The sequence below is a fragment of the Procambarus clarkii genome, chromosome 8, assembly GCF_040958095.1.
Source record: "Procambarus clarkii isolate CNS0578487 chromosome 8, FALCON_Pclarkii_2.0, whole genome shotgun sequence".
NCBI classification, from domain to species: Eukaryota; Metazoa; Arthropoda; class Malacostraca; order Decapoda; family Cambaridae; genus Procambarus; species Procambarus clarkii.
Window position 1 is genome coordinate 48,444,663 of NC_091157.1, and position 20,979 is coordinate 48,465,641.

A 20,979-nucleotide genomic window follows, 5' to 3' on the forward strand; every position below is an offset into this window, starting at 1 on the left:
GGCGCTTCTCTAACGCACCACTAGCGGGTATAATGACTGCCGTGACAGGCAGAGACATTGTGAAGAGCGCCGTGCCCTGCCACAGGGGTTACAGATTATATGACACGGGTCAATGCGAGGCTTACGGGGCTATTCATGCCCGTGCCACATCTTGGGTGGCTTAATCTTCTTCAATAGAGACACTGGCCATTTTTAGATATAAAAAACAAGGAATATGTTGTCTGAAGAAGCTACGTAGATTATTTTTGGGGGGGAAGACGTTTTACATCCTCCTGATGAAGGACCAGATTCACGAAGTAGTTACGTAAGCACTTACGAACCTGTACATCTTTTCCCAATCTTTGGCGGTTTGGTTTACACTTATTAAACAGTTAATGAGCTCCGAAGCACCAGGAGGCTGTTTATAACAATAACAACAGTTGATTGGCAAGTTTTCATGCTTGTAAACTGTTTAATAAATGTAACCAAAGCCGTCAAAGATTGAGGAAAGAGGTACATGGTCGTAAGTACTTGCGTAACTGCTTCAAGAATCTGGCCTCAGGTTACTATATCCTTCTCATGTGAGGAACCTAATGAGATATTTATGGTAGAATAACTAATCTAAAACTGACATTTTATTTAACTGCTCTATTTCGATCATATTCAGTAACACAACAAGAATGCCAGGTTACATTAGTAAAAAGTGTGCTTGCTTAAATAACGCTGCAGTAACGCTAAGCTTTACGTTACTTCTTTGCTTGCTGTGCTTGATAACTACAAATTCGAATTGCTAAGTTTAAGGCACATGGTCCTATAATTACGACAAAATAACATTTAACTCATGAATAAGGTCTTCGCTATTTTTTTTTTATAGAGAAAGACAATCATCAGAGTGTTCACATTCTATTAAATACCCTACACGTGTATGTGTGTGTGTGTGTGTGTGTGTGTGTATGCGTGTGTGTGTGTGTGTGTGTGTGTGTGTGTGTGCGTGTGTGTGTGTGTGTGTGTGTGTGTGTGTGTGTGTGTGTGTGTGTGTGTGTGTGTGTGTGTGTGTGTGTGTGTGTGTGAGTGCGTGCGCGCGTGAGTACGTGCGCGCAACTATCCTTCATTTATTTTATTAAGTATTCCTTCGAATTTTAAACATTGGTACTTAACATAACATACAAATTAACGCAAAAGTTTAAACATTTAACCAAATTGTTCCATCCATGTAAGACACACGTCTTTAATATATAAATATGACTAAACTCGCCAAACTAAAGTTAATATAAATTTAACATTAAAACAGTAGATTCACTCAATTAACAAAACAATATCATTTAGAAGTGCGCGTAAATTCTAAATATTGTCTTGGATGTCTATTGCCAAACACAACACTGCCCTTACACTGTAAGTTTAACATCTGTAAGTCGAAACATTAATGTTCCGTTTAATGTTAATGTTTTTAAACATTCTAATGTTTCGTGAGGAGTAGGTTGGTGTACTCATCTAGTTGTGCTTGCAGGGGCTGAGCTTCGGGTCTTGGGTTGGGTGTGGTTGGTTGTGTGTGTGTGTCTGCGTGAGTGTATATGTGCGTGTGTGTATTTTCATGAACACAAAGGCCTACATGTATTATTCCAGGGGCTCTCTCTCTTCCAAGCCAGGGAGCAGCAGCTCCCTAGTGAGTTGTTCCACAAGCCTATGATTGGGTTGTTCCACAAGCCTATGATTAGGTTGTTCCACAAGCCTATGATTGGGTTGTTCCACAAGCCTATGATTGGGTTGTTCCACAAGCCTATGATTGGGTTGTTCCACAAGCCTATGATTAGGTTGCTCCACAAGCCTATGATTGGGTTGTTCCACAAGCCTATGATTGGGTTGTTCCACAAGCCTATGATTAGGTTGTTCCACAAGCCTATGATTGGGTTGTTCCACAAGCCTATGATTAGGTTGTTCCACAAGCCTATGATTGGGTTGTTCCACAAGCCTAGTGTTGTGGCGAGGCGTCGCAACATAGAGCCCGGCAATAGAGGTGTAGGTCGGGGACACACACACACACACTCTCCACAGGACCCCCTCAGGAACACACTCCAAAGGACCCCCTCAGGAACACACTCCAAAGGACCCCCTCAGGAACACACTCCAAAGGACCCCCTCAGAAACACACTCCAAAGGACCCCCTCATGTGTGGACTAACGTGGCGTTATAATGGTCTTAACAGATAGGTTACCTAGTCGTGCATTTTTGTACGTGTGACGCCAGTGACGAACTTTCCCCTCATAATTACTTTGAGATAAACATCAGTGAAGTCGTGGCATTTATTGCCTTGTGAGTTAGGGTCAGAGTTTAATAGCTTAAGAGGGAGCTTTGAGCCTTAGTGCCACGCTAATGAAGACAGGATGGTGGTTCGGATACATTATAAATAGTTACTTCACATTTGGCACCGCGAAAATTCTCTCTCTCTCGTAATTAGGGGACACCAAATGAAATGTTTTTTTAAAAAAGACTTAGATATGCGGGTATAAATGTTCGCGTTGTGTATTTCAAATGGTCTTTTTGGCATTTGTGTGCTCGTGGGACAGTTGTGTGAGAGACTGACGAGGTGGCCCTTGGGTAGACTGTGGCGCAGTAACGATAAAACTAGCGAATGAGCAACGGAGCGGCTGCAACACAGTGATTCAAGACGGAGGCTAATTGGTCTGAGGAAGCGGGTGTTGCTAGTCTTGCTCTGGCCCCTTAAGTCTCTCTTGCCTCTACCCCCGACCTCAAGTGAAGGCCATTATGTCACCCCAGATAATTGTGTCTGATTAAAACCACACAGGCGACGCTGTTTCAAACTTCAAGGTATAAAATACCGCAGAAACATTAGTTGTCATAAATCTTGTGGGTTTTTTTCCTCTCCATCTAGTGCCGGTATCTGGCCCAAGATACAGGTGTGTGTCATCTATCCATCCCCCCCTTCCTATCCCCCCCAACCCCCAGGCGGGGGGGGGGGGGTTGGGGGGAAACATACCCCAGATGGATACATACCCCAGCCAGGTGGCAAGCCAATGTGGCTTCTAATGTGGTTTTCTTAGCAGAGGATAGGAGCTAGACTAACGGTATTTTGATCCCCTAGGGATACGCTCTGTGATTCTCTTTGACGACAGAGCTTTTCCCAATCGTCGTTGACTCGTCATTTTTGGGGAATCGGACAGATATAATCGAATATTTTGTTTGTCTGCAATGATTTTGTTTTTCAAACGATCGCGTTGAATGTGTTACATGTCAATACAGGATCCCATCACTCAAGGTCCCCTTAACAGATGCTTATATTGAAAGTCCACCTCGCGCTGATTTGAGAGCCTTTCCTGCTCGTCCGTGAGGACTTTTCTATTTTCTTTTCTATTTATACTTTTCTATTTTTTGAAACTTTTCAATTTTCTCCTCTCTTATGTCAGGTGTTCTGTTCCCCCTTGACTGTCACATATGTTTTTTCTTGAACCATGCCACATATGTTTTCTCTGAACTATGCCATAAATGATGTTTTTCCTGAACTATGCTACAAATGATATTTTCCCTGAACTATGCTACAATTGATGTTTTCCCTGAACTATGCCACAAATGATGTTTCCCCTGAACTATGCCACAAATGATGTTTCCCCTGAACTATGCCACACATGATGTTTCCTCTGAACTATGCCACATATGATGTTTTCCCTGAACTATGCCACAAATGATGTTTCCCCTGAACTATGCCACATATGATGTTTCCCCTGAACTATGCCACATATGATGTTTCCCCTGAACTATGCCACATATGATGTTTCCCCTATACTATGCCACATATGTTTCCCCTGAACTATGCCACAAATGATGTTTCCCCTGAACTATACCACATATTCTGTTCTCCGTGACCCTACGCATTCCCGATGACTTTGTCACTTGTGTTGTTCCTCTTGATACTGTCAGTATTCTGTGCCCCTCCAAACTGCCAATTCTAAAGCGCCTCACCAACAGCTCTGTCTTTACCTTAAAGTCATATAACGTGTTTTCCTTTTATCCAAAGACTTTTATCCATTTAGTTCATTCCATATTCCAACTACTTTAAAAATATCTTTCTAACATTATAACTTTCATCTCTCTCTCTCTCTCTCTCTCTCTCTCTCTCTCTCTCTCTCTCTCTCTCTCTCTCTCTCTCTCTCTCTCTCTCTCTCTCTCTCTCTCTCTCTCTCGTTAGGTTCTGATTTTTCAGTAATTCAGGAAGAACCTTGTTGCAAACTTCTGTAGCTTTTCAAAGTGCGTATGTGTGTCTTGAGATGGGGCTCCACGATGGGGCTGCATACTGTAGAACTGGTCTAACGTAGGTGGTGTAGATGGATCTGAATGTCTTCTTATTTAGGTTCCTTAACTGATGTTCTGACTTGCCTGTGTATAGTATTCTGCTGACGTTATCCTGTTATCTACTCCTGTTTTATCTATTATATCTACTCCCGTTATATCTATTATATCTACTCCCGTTATATTTATTATATCTGCTCCTGTTATATCTATTGTATCTGCTCCTGTTATATCTATTGTATCTACTCCCGTTATATCTATTATATCTACCCCGTTATATCTATTATATCTGGTCTTGTTATATATATTGAATCTACTCCAATTATATCTATTATATCCACCCCCGTTATATCTATTATATCTGCTTTTGTTATATCTATTGTATCTACTCTCGTTATATCTATTATATCTACTCCCGTTATATCTATTATATCTGCTCCTGTTATATCTATTATATCTGTTCCTGTTATATCTATTATATCTACTCCTGTTATATCTATTGTATCTACTCCCGTTATAATTACTGTATCTTCTCCCAGGTCTTTACATTCAGAAGTTACAGTGAAGTCGTTGTCTTTCATTCTGTACTCACCGGAGGGTCTTCTGTAACCTGTTCCAATTTCCATCACGTTACTCACACTCTGAAATCCTATAGACTCTTATAGGAGTTCCTATTTCCTATGAAATCCTATTTCTTGGGCTAACTCTTCTGTTTGTCCAAATCTTCTTGGAGATTTTTGACAATCTTCATCTATCTTGACTCTGCTTTCTTGTCTCGTTTGCAAGCATCGACATGTAAAACTTAAGGCAATGTAATTAGGTTATTAACTCTGACTTGTGCTTGTTAGGTATTCTCACCTATTTCAGTTACTTGTGAGCTCTGTATATAAGCACGCTTTCGGCGCTGTGGAGAGGGAAGGGGGACTTGCTGCATGGGTAACAGCTTGTCTCCCGTATCAGCCTACCCTGGCTTTGCGCCCTGGAGAGGCCACTCCACACCGATAACCAGAGCGCAACTCCATAGTCTCCTGAGACTGATGGATGCCTGCTAGTACTTATGTGGTACCCATTTCTTTTGTAATACTCCTCAAAACGGCGTTTTGTCTTAAGCTGAAAGAAACACCCGCCAGACCTAAATATCTTAAGGCTCGTGTGCATTTTGCAGCATCTCATAAAACAGGTGAGTGTGTTTGGAAGGCCCCTGGGTGATGGCAGATGGCCCTGATTGATGATTGATAAAGATTAAGCCACCCAAAAGGTGGCACGGGCATGAATAGCCCATAAGATGGCCCCCCCTGGCTCCCGTCTTGTATAAATATTACCAGCGAGGTGAACACTCCGTTAATGTCACCCTTGGAGCTTCCTTTCATTCATCTCAACAAAAGACATTTTAAACACCTGTCATTGTCTTCAAAGTTATCTGTTATCTTTTTTTTGGTATTGTTATCTAAGGCTTCATGGCTTTTGTCATTGGTCTCTTTTATGTTTAAACTTTTATTAGCATATATATATATATATATATATATATATATATATATATATATATATATATATATATATGTCGTACCTAGTAGCCAGAACGCACTTCTCAGCCTAATATGCAAGGCCTGATTTGCCTAATAAGCCAAGTTTTTATGAATTAATGTTTTTTCGACTACCTAACCTAACCTAACCTAACTTTTTCGGCTACCTAACCTAACCTAACCTATAAAGATAGGTTAGGTTAGGTTAGGTAGGGTTGGTTAGGTTCGGTCATATATATATCTACGTTAATTTTAATTCCAATAAAAAAAATTGACCTCAAACATAATGAAATGGGTAGCTTTATCATTCCATAAGAAAAAAATTAGAAAAAATATATTACTTCAGGAAAACTTGGCTTATTAGGCAAATCAGGCCTTGCATAGTAGGCTGAGAAGTGAGTTCTGGCTACTAGGTACGACATATATGAATATATATATATATATATATATATATATATATATATATATATATATATATATATATATATATATATTCACTGATTTGCATACCAGGTTACTGTCCTGCAAGGTAGGTCTACTCGGCTGAGTCCTGTAGCTTTCTCTTTTGCAAAGTAGAAAATTTGTTGAGAAAAATTATTAATTTTGTCGAAATATAAAGAAAATCGTATGATTCGATACTGTTTGCTAATATCAGTTTCTGAATACATATATATGATTTAAATTAATTATTTTTTGTATAAGTAGACATCACCAAACCAGTAATGATGTCATTGTAGGTGCGTTAGCATTATGACAATAATGTTATGTATCACTTGTTGCAAACATTGTTTCTGAATTTGACGACTGTAATGATTTTGAAATCGTTGAGATCTACAGTCTCTAAATTTAAGTCTTGTGTATACAGTATATAAGTATAGATATATCACATGCTATAATGACTTTATCTTAGATAAATAAATAAAACATTTGAATTATTATAGACATTGATTATTGAAAAGCTGATCTCTTTGCCATGCAATCAAATGAGTTTATTGCCATAGAAAAGCTAAAAAAAAATATGCAAAACTTTTTCCCCTGGAAACACAAACAGAAACTGTCTCTATTATCCGCTTGTTACAACTTGTAATAAAGTTGTTACATCTTGGCTTAACGTGTTTATGACGTATTAGAACGTTGTTACAACTTGCTATATTGGTTGTTATAACGGGTTAGGAGGTCTTAAAACTTGCTCGAACGTGGTAGCAACGTCGTAGTTTCGGTGTGTGTTTGTTTGGCGGGAGTTCCTACCTTTTAGAGGAGGGAAGAGGAGTAAGTCTTAGATTTATCGTGAGCAACTTCACCACCTTCATGTCCTGGTCAGTGTGGAGGAGCATGTGCCAATCTCAAGATGGTTATCTTGAGGTTATCTTGAGATGATTTCGGGGCTTTAGTGTCCCCGCGGCCCAGTCCTCCTTCACGAAACAATCGAAATCGTACTTGATAACAGTGGAAGATAGTGAGATGTGATAATTAGATATCTCAACCACTATCGCTGCGACGATTATTCTGATTCAAGAAAAATATCTTAATTCCAATACATTATTAACAAAATTCAGCATTGGAGTAAAATAGCAGTAAATAGGTACCTGGGAGTTAGTCAGCTGTCACGGGCTGCTTCCTGGGGGTGGAGACCTGGTCGAGGACCAGGCCGCGGGGACACTAAAGCCCCGAAATCATCTCAAGATAACCTCAAGATAACCTTGGAGCAAATTAGGGAATTGACGTTACTTCACGTAAGTCTGAAGGGTAATATAAGTCGTAAGAGTTAATCTGAATGGAGTGAATGTCTCAACAGTGGTGCTGTTCACTTGAGACAGTTAAGCAAGTCCCAGCTGTGTCTGAGTGCAAGTGACAGGATGAACAACCCAGCGGGTTTTCTTCCTATTGGGGAGTGTTGTACATGCTGCTATGGCGGTGTGCCCACTCACAAGATGAGTGGCGCTGCCCAATACTGTCACTATGGCGGTGTGTCCACTCACAGGATGAGTGGCGCTGCCCAATACTGTCACTATGGCGGTATGTCCACTCACAAGATGAGTGGCGCTGCCCAATACTGTCACTATGACGGTATGTCCACTCACAAGATGAGTGGCGCTGCCCAATACTGTCACTATGGCGGTGTGTCCACTCACAAGATGAGTGGCGCTGCCCAATACTGTCACTATGGCGGTGTGTCCACTCACAGGATGAGTGACGCTGCCCAATACTGTCACTATGGCGGTGTGTCCACTCACAGGATGAGTGGCGCTGCCGAATACTGTCACTATGGCGGTATGTCCACTCACAAGATGAGTGGCGCTTCCCAATACTGTCACTATGGCGGTGTGTCCACTCACAAGATGAGTGGCGCTGCCCAATACTGTCACTATGGCGGTGTGTCCACTCACAAGATGAGTGGCGCTGCCCAATACTGTCACTATGGCGGTGTGTCCACTCACAGGATGAGTGACGCTGCCCAATACTGTCACTATGGCGGTGTGTCCACTCACAGGATGAGTGGCGCTGCCGAATACTGTCACTATGGCGGTATGTCCACTCACAAGATGAGTGGCGCTGCCCAATACTGTCACTATGGCGGTGTGTCCACTCACAAGATGAGTGGCGCTGCCCAATACTGTCACTATGGCGGTGTGTCCACTCACAGGATGAGTGGCGCTGCCCAATACTGTCACTATGGCGGTATGTCCACTCACAAGATGAGTGACGCTGCCCAATACTGTCACTATGGCGGTGTGTCCACTCACAAGATGAGTGGCGCTGCCCAATACTGTCACTATGGCGGTATGTCCACTCACAAGATGAGTGGCGCTTCCCAATACTGTCACTATGGCGGTATGTCCACTCACGAGATGAGTGGCGCTGCCCAATACTGTCACTATGGCGGTGTGTCCACTCACAAGATGAGTGGCGCTGCCCAATACTGTCACTATGGCGGTGTGTCCACTCACAAGATGAGTGGCGCTGCCCAATACTGTCACTATGGCGGTATGTCCACTCACAAGATGAGTGACGCTGCCCAATACTGTCACTATGGCGGTATGTCCACTCACAAGATAAGTGGCGCTGCCCAATACTGTCACTATGGCGGTGTGTTCACTCACAGGATGAGTGGCGCTGCCCAATACTGTCACTATGGCGGTGTGTCCACTCACAAGATGAGTGGCGCTGCCCAATACTGTCACTATGGCGGTGTGTCCACTCACAAGATGAGTGACGCTGCCCAATACTGTCACTATGGCGGTGTGTCCACTCAAAAGATGAGTGACGCTGCCCAATAAACTCGCCCCCTCGGGGCAAAATTTAAAATTTAAATTTAGTCGTGCCGAATATAACAATTCAATTAACACAAACAAATTTCTCGTCTACTCTCTAGCAATTGTAGGTAGAATGGGACCACCTTTCCTACACTGATTATCTATCCTCGGACAACAATCACGCACATCACATATATGATTGTGAACCACATATATGATTGTGAACCACATATATGATTGTGAACCACATATATGATTGTGAACCACATATATGATTGTGAACCACATATATGATTGTGAACCACATATATGATTGTGAACCACATATATGATTGTGAACCACATATATGATTGTGGTTCGAGTCTATAGGAGCTCTGCGCCTCAGAAATAACATAAAATGACATGAATATTTCCTTGAGATTTCTTTGGATCACAAAATGTGTTGGGGTGCCGGTGGCTGAGCGAACACAACACTAGACGCATGATCCTGTGGTCCCGGGTTCGATCCCGGGCGCAGGCGAGAAACAATAGACAGAGTGTCTTTCACCCCTGATTCCCCTGTTACCTAGCAGTAAATAGGTACCTGGGAGTTAGTCAGCTGTCACGGGCTGCTTCCTGGGGATGGAGGCCTGGCCGCGGGGACACTGAGCCACGAAATTATCTCAAGATAACCTCAAGATAACCCCCTCTGGCGAAACGCCAAAGAAACCGTTCTTTCTCCCTCTCAGATGATATTGGGGGAAAATAACGAGTCTCTTGGGTGCCTAAGGGGCTCTGTGAACCTAGAGGAACTAGACCTTAACTGGTTACAGTCAGGGCGGCAGCCCTTGGCCAGTTATCCTTACAAGGGTTACTGTGTTTACATTGCAGACTGGAGTACAAGCTGGTTTCTGTAATTGCGATTTCTTATTTACTCTCGCAAAGACACTGTTGTTAAGGGGGAATGTTGCTGTTAGGTGGGCTTGAATTGCTGGTTTTCCAATAGGAGTGGGCAGGTGGGGGCATGGGAGGTGGTACAGGTCATCTACCTGGGGGCATGATAAGTATGATGATGATGATGATAATGATGATGAAAATCATCATCGTTCCACCTCATACGTAAGATCATCCCCATGTCATCTTAAGGGGGGTTAAGCATGTAGGTCATAAGTATAATGACCCTTAAGGTAAGTACATGTTATATATAAGTATGATGAACAAGTGGAATTGTGCTTCAAGAACAAATACACTAAAAGATATCCAAACACTCCAACCTTAAGAACTTGGCTGGATATAACCAGCTAGTCCTCCCTTCCTTGTAGATACAGATTGGTTAGCATTGGCAGGTAGACACATGTGTCTCTGACAGATGTGACACATGTGTCACATGTGTCGCCGAAACAGCAGCGAAGTGGACACATATTTAGAGCCACGACACCTCGAAGTGCAGCAGATGGCGTCCACTTACCAAACGAGATTGAAACATGAAATCTAAATGAAAAAACATCATTAAATAACAACTATGTATTTTCTCTCGCTCTGAACTGCCTAAATTCGCATCTAACTTTAAACACCAATGGTATATATCAATGTTAAAACTGACACGTGATAAGATATAGATACTATGATCATTAATGTTGATGTAGGGAATGAGATATAGATACGATGTTCATTCATTTTGATGCAGGGAATTAGATATAGATACTATGAGCATTAATTTTGATGCAGGGAATAGTTGTAAAAGACACAGACTATGATTTAGTCATCTGACCATCAATAGTGTGATGTTTATGCTCACACGAGGTCGCGGTGTGTTGCAGTATATATATATTAAATATATATTATATATATATTAAATATATATTATATATATATAAATATATAAATACAAATATATATTAAATTTAAGCTTTGTTTATATAACGTATTTATTTGGAAAAAAAATATAATTTAGTTCGGTAAACGTAGCCTAATATGCTAATCTTTTACAATTGGCTAGAAATTGGGGATATTTGGTTTTATCAGCGACTTAATTCTTCAATGAATATTTTAGTGCTATGACGAAACAAATAATAAGTGAATGAAATAATAATACAAACATTAGCCTAATAACTAATTAGTTTGGAGACAATTTGGTTTTAATCACTTACGTTACATATAATCACTTATAATCTCAATTTGATTATAATCACAAGCGACACTATAGTATCGGAGAGATTAATTAAGGTAATTAATGATCATAATGATAATAATGTTTAGTAAGATAATCCATTAGTAAGATAATGATCCAAAATATAATCTGTTCTCTCCTATTTTGACAAAAGCAAACGGACCAAATATGATGTACTATAAATCATAGCGGCTCGCTAAATTGAGGGGCGGTCACGTTTTCTGTTCGTTGGTCCACGGTTTGGTTAGGTTAGGGCAATTTAGAATTTTTTTTGACGTGACAACTCAACTTGAGACACTGTAACAATGCCACTAAATATACACTTACAAGGGAAAATATAATTTATATGCAAATGAATTAGGAATGTGGAAGTCAATCTGGAACAACAATTCATCAAAGTATTAAGAACGGTTAACAAGCAAACAAGCAAAGTAAAACAGAAATTATGTTCATAAGGCAGCTGGACAGGCAAAGACAAATTCTTAAAGTTTTCAGATTTTTCAAAGTTTTCAGATTTTTCAAAGTTTTCAGATTTTTTAAAGTTTTCAGATATATTTTCAGATATATCAAAGACGAATTCTCAAGGGATCTTTCAGATTTTTCAAAGTTTTCAGATTTATCAAAGTTTTCAGATTTGTCAAAGTTTTCAGATTTTTCAAAGTTTTCAGATATATTTTCTGATATGCAGGCGATGAGTCACAATAACGTGGCTGAAGTATGTTGACCAGACCACACACTAGAAATTGAAGGGACGACGACGTTTCGGTCCGTCCTGGACCATTCTCAAGTCGATTGTAGATTGATATATTTTCTGATATATCAAAGATAAGGGATAAGATTAGACTAATGAAGAATGTGGCTGGACAGGTAACTCCTCACCTGTCATCCTGTTTTGAAGTCAAAATTTCCAACCTCATAGTAAAACGTACTGGTACCGTTACGAGCTATTCATGCCCGTGCCACCTCTTGGGTGGCTTAATGTTCATCAATCAATCAGTACTAGAACTTACAAAATAAGAGAAGATGTTCAGTTGTTCACGAGTGAACAACTTGTAAATATTGAACAACTGAATGTTCAACTTGTGAACAACTGTATGAATGAACAACTTGTGAACCTTGCAAATATTGCACAGGGACGTGACTGGAGACCCAAATGAACACTTGAAGAAGTGTGAAATGTGAAACTTGACGAGAAAATGTTTCTAGAAATGAAACTAGAAAATGTTTCTAGAAATGAAACTAGAAAATGTTTCTAGAAATGAAACTAGAAAATGAGAAAATTTCCCAATAGGGAAAATATAATCTGTTAAGTCTGTGGTGAAGATAAGAAGGTCCTTTGCCTCGCCTCCAGACGAATGCATGAGAGAGATTGCAAATTATATTTGTCAACCTTGAAAAGAATTATTAACTTTTTCATATATCTGAATTTCCATATCTGAAGTTTGAGAGGTCAAGAAGTTAGACTTCTTAGTCTTCCTCTAAAATACATAGCGCATCATATGCTTGTAACACATTAAACTTTAATTGTATTGTTATTTGCTCCAATTTCAGTATAATTCCTGAATTTGCAGAGTGGTATTCGGAGTCAAGTAACTATTTTCTTGAGGGCCGTTGGGACAATTTCTTGGGAACAAGTAATGAAATTTTCATTATGCAAATATATATCCAATATGTTGACCAAACCACACACTAGAAAGTGAAGGGACGACGATGTTTCGGTCCGTCCTGGACCATTCTCAAGTCGATTGTGAATAGATTTGACAATCGCCTCGAGAATGGTCCAGGACGGACCGAAACGTCGTCGTCCCTTCACTTTCTAGTGTGTGGTTTGGTCAACATATTTCAGCTACGTTAGTGTGACTCCTTGTCTGTATACCCAATATATTTTTATATATAATAGAGGTCGCAGGTAAGAATGTTGGGATATGCCACTTGTTAATGGTCCTGTTTTCTAATAGCCAATTAAACATATCCTATTTTAATATTGAGCCATCGATACCAAGTGAGTCAGTGCTGAAAGTATTTCTTGTTCGCTAAATAGTCTCTAGCGCCGATATCCAAGTGGGTAAATAGGTGAATAAGGATGTTTAATGGTCAGAAAAAAATATTTTAAGTGATGAAAGCAAGTTGAAGTGACAAATTAACAAGAAAATGTAGATAAAGGAATAAGGAATACATAAGAGACAATGCGAATTAACTAAGGGAAACTAAGGCAAAATTTACTGAGGATGTACATTGGCAAATGTACCATAAATGATGGAATAGATCAATACAATTAGAAGGAATCGAATATTTTTCCAGATTTTAAGGTCGTTAATGAGGCGAAACTTTGTCCGTAACAAGATTCACATTATTTCCAGGTGCTCATAGAATTTCTATTTTCAACGATTTTCTATAATTGTGCAAAACAACTTTATAGAGATAACTTAATCAACAATGCAGATATGCATTCAAACCCTTATATAGATGGAGTCAGGCCACCCAGGGGATGAAGTCTGTTCCTTCCTTAATTGGAGTCAGGATTTCTTCGAGATGGAGCAAGTTTCACCTGAAAATAAAGGGCATCCCATTAACCGTCTCGAGGCGTTCCTAAGACAGAATCACGTCCAGCAGACGATAACGTTACGGGATTTCCGACGCCGAGTCAGGCCTTCCAAGAGTTGAAATATAATCGTCAGAAATTGGACGAGGGGAACGAACAAACTTTTACACCCTTTTCACTATCACTAGTCCCTCAAGTGGTGAGTTTGTTGAGCCTTCACTATCACTAGCCCCTCAAGTGGTGAGTTTGTTGAGCCTTCATCATCACTAGCCCTCAAGTGGTGAGTTTGTTGAGCCTTCACTATCACTAGCCCCCTCAAGTGGTGAGTTTGTTGAGCCTTCACCATCACTAGCCCCTCAAGTGGCGAGTTTGTTGAGCCTTCACCATCACCAGCCCTCAAGTGATGAGCTAAATTGAACATTTGCTTCAACTACAGTATTTTGACTCCAGTTCTTCAAATCTTCTCCAGAATAAACTGAACTCCACTCTTGCCAGAGAAGAAATTTACTCCTAACGCAAAGATTCAGAACCCCATTAAGCCAGTTTCGCCAGCATCATTAACATCTCATAAAAGTTGTTACTAACTAAAAAGCCAGATCCTCGCCTGACGGTAATCAGCTGCAAGAAAAAGGCGTCTAACCACGAGTGTTTATCATTGCCAGAAGGGACTCGAATCCTCTCTAGGATGGAGTCTGATTCTCTCTGGGAGTTTAGATTCCTCATTAGTCACTTCGTCGTTCTTGGAGGTGTTTCTACTAGAACGACGAGTTCCGAATTCGTATCCCAATTCCCTCTAGAAGGTACCCCAGCTCGGCGCTACAAGAAAACCAGGTAATGAAATTTGTTATTAGCATATTTATTGACAAAATTAATTACAAATGAACAAATTGACCATGTCGTAGCTCAGTCGATTAAGGCAGTGTTTGGGATGCTCTCGGACACAGGTTCGAATCCTCGTCACGGCCCTTGTGGATTTGTTCATATGATGCATCACGCAATTGTGATTTCTGTGTGTAGTGTAGTAAAATTAATTACAGTTTTGCCTAATCTGCGGATTTCAATTAAGTCTTATTAAAGTGAGGATAATGCTGGTATTCACTGTCACGCAGGACAGAGGGTCATACACAAGACAATAGGTCTAAACTGTAGGCTGAAGCACATATATATATCATGGTTACAATCAATGTTTTATTGTATGAATATGTGAAAACCACTTTCTATTGTGCACTGCCACACAAGGGCAGGGATGTGCACTGCCACACAAGGGCAGGGATGTGCACTGCCACACAAGGGCAGGGATGTGCACTGCCACACAAGGGCAGGGATGTGCACTGCCACACAAGGGCAGGGATGGGTTCATAAGCGATGCAGCTTAGAAGTAATATGCATAAAAAAAACCTTAATTCTTTAAAATGGACAAGCAAATTTTGGATAAATTGTTAGGATGTTGGTCAGAACACCTGAGTCAATGAAATAGTTACATAGTTGGTGGTACAATAGGCCAGGAGGTCTAAAGTACTTTACGGTTTTACATTCAACAATATAGTGTTCTAGTGAATGCGTTAGAGGTTTATCACAGAGTTTACAATCTGAATATTCTGGTAGTGACTCAGCCTCACTTACCTGCCAGATGTGTCTATAGCCAAGGCGAATTACAGCAATGACTACATCACATTGCCTGGTCCGGTTACTGTGCTGACCATACAAATACCTATTATTACAAAAGTTGTCATAACTTTTAATACTGCAGCTTTCAGGTCTCTGGGCATTTCTTAGTAATTCTAAATCTGAATTAATTTCTTTAATTTGTATGTTTCTAATAACTGCATTAGATAGTCCAAAGTCATAATCAATGTTTTCTTCCCTGCAAGCCTCATTGGCCAATCGATCTACAAAGTCATGTTTTCCAACTCCAACATGGGATGGGATCCACACAAATTTTATACAAGAGTTATTATCATTGACAAAAATTACATTCCATTTAATATCACAAGCTACTTCAGACATACATTGTGATGGGTTATTTAAGGACTGCAGAACACTTTTAGAGTCACAGAATATCACTCCACCACTATTGAGCTTAAGGTACTCAGTGGCTAGATAAATACCCAATACCTCAGTCTGTGTCGTGCCTGCCCAGTTGATGCATGGGAGAGGCTAGGAGTGATCTGAAGACACTTCATGTGACAGGAGCGCTGGGAAAGATACATCAGGTGATGAGAGTGATGTGATATGTCCCAATATCACGCACGAGTCACCTAACATACATACACACACACACACACACACACACACACACACACACACACACACACACACACACACACACACACACACACACACACATATAGAAAGAATTTTTTCAGTGTCAGAGTAGTTAACAAATGGAATACATTAAGTAGTGATGGTGGAGGCTGACTCCATACACAGTTTCAAGTGTAGATATGATAGAGCCCAGTAGGCTCAGGAACCTGTGCACCAGTTGATTGACAGTTGAGAGGCGGGACTAAAGAATCGAAGCTCAACCCCCGCAAGCACAACTAGCTGAGCACACACACACACACACACACACACACACACACACACACACACACACACACACACACACACACACACACACACACACACACACACACACCTCTCGCATAAGCAACAACCACCGAACCAATACAAACACAAAGCAAGACCTTGATGCAAATTAAGGTAAACAAACACTCTTTCCTTTTAATTTGTTGATTAAAAAGCCACGTGGGACCGCGGGGAGGCGAAGGTAAGCTCTTGTTTACACCACAATGTTCACTATTACCTCAATACCACCAGTGTTAAATGGCACAGAAGAATTACAAGCTTGGACTTATGGCGGCTACAAGCGCTCCGCTTGAGCACATCGACAGCTTACAATGCTTGCGTAAGCTTATTAACCAAACACATAAATGGAGATTAAGGCTTTCTTTGCATTTTTTATTGAAGCGATTACGAAATAAAGGAAAAAACACGCCACTCCGAATGTCAGATTGGAACCAACAGCGGCAGAATTGACTTCAATAATGTGTGTGGTTAAATAAATAAATAAATAAATAAATATATATATATATATATATATATATATATATATATATATATATATATATATATATATATATATATATATATATATATATATATATATATATATATTATTATTATTTTGTGCACATATGCAGAAGTCAGTCATTGTACTCACCTAGTTGTGCTTGCGGGGGTTGAGCTTTGGCTCTTTGGTCCCGCCTCTCAACCGTCAATCAACTGGTGTACAGATTCCTGAGCCTACTGGGTTCTATCATATCTACATTTGAAACTATATATGGAGTTTGCCTCCAACATATTTTTTATTTATTTATTTATTTATTTATTTATTTATTTATTTATTTATTTATTTATTTATTTATTTATTTATGCAAGCGTTCTTACATTCTTGTACAGCCACTAGTACGCACAGCGTTTCGGGCAGGTCCTTAATCTTAATATTACCCTGGAATACGACCCGCCAAATTGTTTAACAACCAGGTACCCATTTTACTGCTGGGTGAACAGAGGCTATGGTTAAGGATTGGGGCTGCACTCACTGACGCCATTATGGCTGGCGCTGCACTTACACTGACGTCATTATGGCTGGCGCTGCACTTACACTGACGTCATTATGGCTGGCGCTGCACTTGTACTGACGTCACAAGACGGTGCGCATTAACCAATCACACGCACGCTTCCTCCCCCTCAACCAATCACACACACGCTCACATATGTCAGCCAATCACGCTGGAGAGAAATAATTCTCCAGAAGCCCTTAAAAGAAATACTCATCCATTATTTCAGGAGGCGGGACATTATTTACAAATAGTAAATAGTACAAATAGTAAAAAAAAAAAACAGCTTGCAACACGGATGAAAGTTGCAAGTCAACAGCAACGTGGATCTACATAGAAAGCAAGAAGTCAACCAGTACACCCACCATCACAGCAAGAAGTCAACCAGTTCACCCACCATCACAGCAAGAAGCAACCAGTTCAACCACCATCACAGCAAGAAGTCAACCAGTACACCCACCTTCACAGCAAGACTGCAAGCAACAGTACGCAACAGTGAACATAGTCATGGATTCATAAGGAATAATGATACGTAAGCAACACGGAGCAACGTTGCTACGTTGCTTACAACGTAGCAACGTGTAAGCATACGTAAGCAACAAGGAGCAACGCAGACAGCAACAAGGAGCAAAGCAGACAGAAACACGGAGCAACGTAGCAACACGGAGCAACGCAGACAGCAACAAGGAGCAACGCAGACAGCAACAAGGAGCAACGCAGACAGCAACACGGAGCAACGTAGCAACACGGAGCAACGCAGACAGCAACACGGAGCAACGCAGACAGCAACACGGAGCAACGCAGACAGCAACAAGGAGCAACGCAGACAGCAACACGGAGCAACGCAGACAGCAACACGGAGCAACGCAGACAGCAACAAGGAGCAACGCAGACAGCAACACGGAGCAACGCAGACAGCAACACGGAGCAACGTAGCAACACGGAGCAACGCAGACAGCAACACGGAGCAACGCAGACAGCAACACGGAGCAACGCAGACAGCAACAAGGAGCAACGCCGACAGCAACACGGAGCAACGCAGACAGCAACACGGAGCAACGCAGACAGCAACAAGGAGCAACGCAGACAGCAACACGGAGCAACGCAGACAGCAACACGGAGCAACGCAGACAGCAACACGGAGCAACGCAGACAGCAACACGGAGCAACACAGACAGCAACACGGAGCAACACAGACAGCAACACGGAGCAACACAGACAGCAACACGGAGCAACGCAGACAGCAACACGGAGCAACGCAGACAGCAACACGGAGCAACGCAGACAGCAACACGGAGCAACGCAGACAGCAACAAGGAGCAACGCAGACAGCAACACGGAGCAACACAAAGAAGCAGCAACACGGAGCAACACAAAGAAGCAGCAACACACCGCAGGAGCAAAGAACAGATGTGTCACACAATGCAACAGACGCAATATCGAGAAAGCGTTCTTTCTTGACCACTGACGTCGACCTTGACGTCCCTGTCATCTCAGCGACGTCGAGGTTGCCCCCCGAACGTCACCGAAACGACGTAGTCAACCGCTAACTAAAGTGTCTGACGTCAAATATAATTGATACTTTTTATAAGTCACTCCTTCGAAGAAACTCTTAGCAATTTTCATTTAATATAATATTTGCATCTAAGAATTATTTCATTCCAGCAAATATAAAAATTTTAAGGGTTCGTGACATTTTTTTTTAATATCTTATGTCTCTGTTTATTAGTTTGCAGTCAAATAAATGCAGGCAAATGCTGGCAAATAAATACTTTGCAGTCAATTACGTTGGCAAAGCAAATATTTGCAGTCTTGTTTCAATTTATTAGTGTTAATATTTAAGGAATATAAACTAAATTATATTTAAGCTAGAAGCTGAGTCATAAAATTATGAAGGCAAACAGAGATGTATATTATAAAAAGGCATAAAAAGATATAAAAGAATTATTCCCCAAAGCCCCCCATATAGCCATTTCCACACGGAAAATTATGCAGTTGAACTTCCAAAGCAGTTCCAGACTGTAATGGCTTCCAGTTTTCCATTAGAACAAGTTCACACACTATTCCAGAGTCTCTGCCATATATTCCGCACCCAAACTTTTAATTGTTTACCAGATTTCATCGGGAAAGGGGCCACAAACGTCATTAAATTGAAGTAGAGACAATTAACCTTTGCAGAGCTAACGAAACACCACCTTGCTATTTTTTGCGAAGTTGGCACCCTCTTCAGGATTTTAATTGGTGCTAGGCCGGTGCTTGTTAGTCCGAGGACCATCAGTTAGCGAGGTCTCGTTGAGGGAGGGGGGGGGGGGGGGAGGTCTTACTGTGTCTGTGTTAGTTGAGAGAGAGAGAGGAGAGAAGGTGAGGAAGGAGGGGGGTGGGTGAGGCTAGAGAGGGAGGAGTTTGTGAGGTAAGGCAAAGGGAGGAGTTTGTGAGGTAAGGCAGAGGAGGTAGAGGTTTACCCATGCTGTTAAGGGGGTATAAGGGGAAATGGGGGGGGGGGGGTAAGAGGGGAAAGGGCTGGACAAATAAAAAGTGTGTTATGGGTTTATTCACTTTTTTCCCCCTCTGCTCCCTGTGGCTATTGATAGTGCCTGACTGTAAGGGAAAAAAGTCCAGAGAGAAGGTTGTGAAATGAAGTGTGTTGCTGATGGTAGGGTGATTCCTGCCACACACACACACACACACACACACACACACACACACACACACACACACACAGGCAGGACGGGACCAAAGGCTTTGAGGCGGGACCAAAGAGTCAAAGTTCAACCCTCGCAAGCACAACTAGGTGAACACACACACACACACACACACACACACACACATATATATATATATATATATATATATATATATATATATATATATATATATATATATATGTATATATATATATATATATATATATATTTTGGTAGCAGTCTTTCCTGTAGACATTATTAATCTTACTTTTTCGGTCATATTTAATAATATATATATATATATATATATATATATATATATATATATATATATATATATATATATATATATATATATTAGGCAGTGATGTGTTGGAGGCAGACTCCATACATAGTTTCAAATGTAGATATGATAGAACCCAGTAGGCTCAGGAATCTGTACACCAGTTGATTGACAGTTGAAAGGCGGGACCAAAGAGACAAAGCTCAACCCCCGCAAGCACAAATAGGTGAGTACAAATACACACACACACACACACACACCCCAGGATGCAGACTCTAATACAAAATAGTATTAATTTATACTCGAGAAAATTACGGCTCAGATTATACATCACGTTAATATTTATGAGTGGGCCTTTTTGGTCTGGACTAGCATGACCTGAGAATTGATCGATTGATTGAAAAGAGAAAGATTGTTGGGCTTTGATTAGAATGAGCGGTTGGGTCTTGGGCGAGTGGCACTCTCTTCCCATCAATTTTCCATTTCCTGTTGGCTGCCATCTGATCACAGCGTGTATAAAACTCTCCTAAATAGCTGGAGGTGCGGGCTGCTGTTTATGTGGTCTACGGTTCGAGGCCCAAGTGAATGGAATAAAAATCGTCTACATAGATTTAGACAAATTTTATTCCTGTATGGAAC

At 40.9% G+C, this 20,979-nt stretch overlaps 1 protein-coding gene across 1 annotated transcript; it reads left to right on the top strand.

Annotated features, from left to right (window-relative positions):
• Positions 1-10,213: 10,213 nt before the first annotated feature.
• On the top strand, positions 10,214-18,923 carry LOC123759821 (uncharacterized). Its single transcript, XM_045745079.2, has 2 exons — positions 10,214-10,225; positions 17,949-18,923. Exons 1-2 carry the CDS (start codon positions 10,214-10,216, stop codon positions 18,921-18,923), a joined length of 987 nt encoding a protein of 328 aa, XP_045601035.2.
• Positions 18,924-20,979: the final 2,056 nt, after the last annotated feature.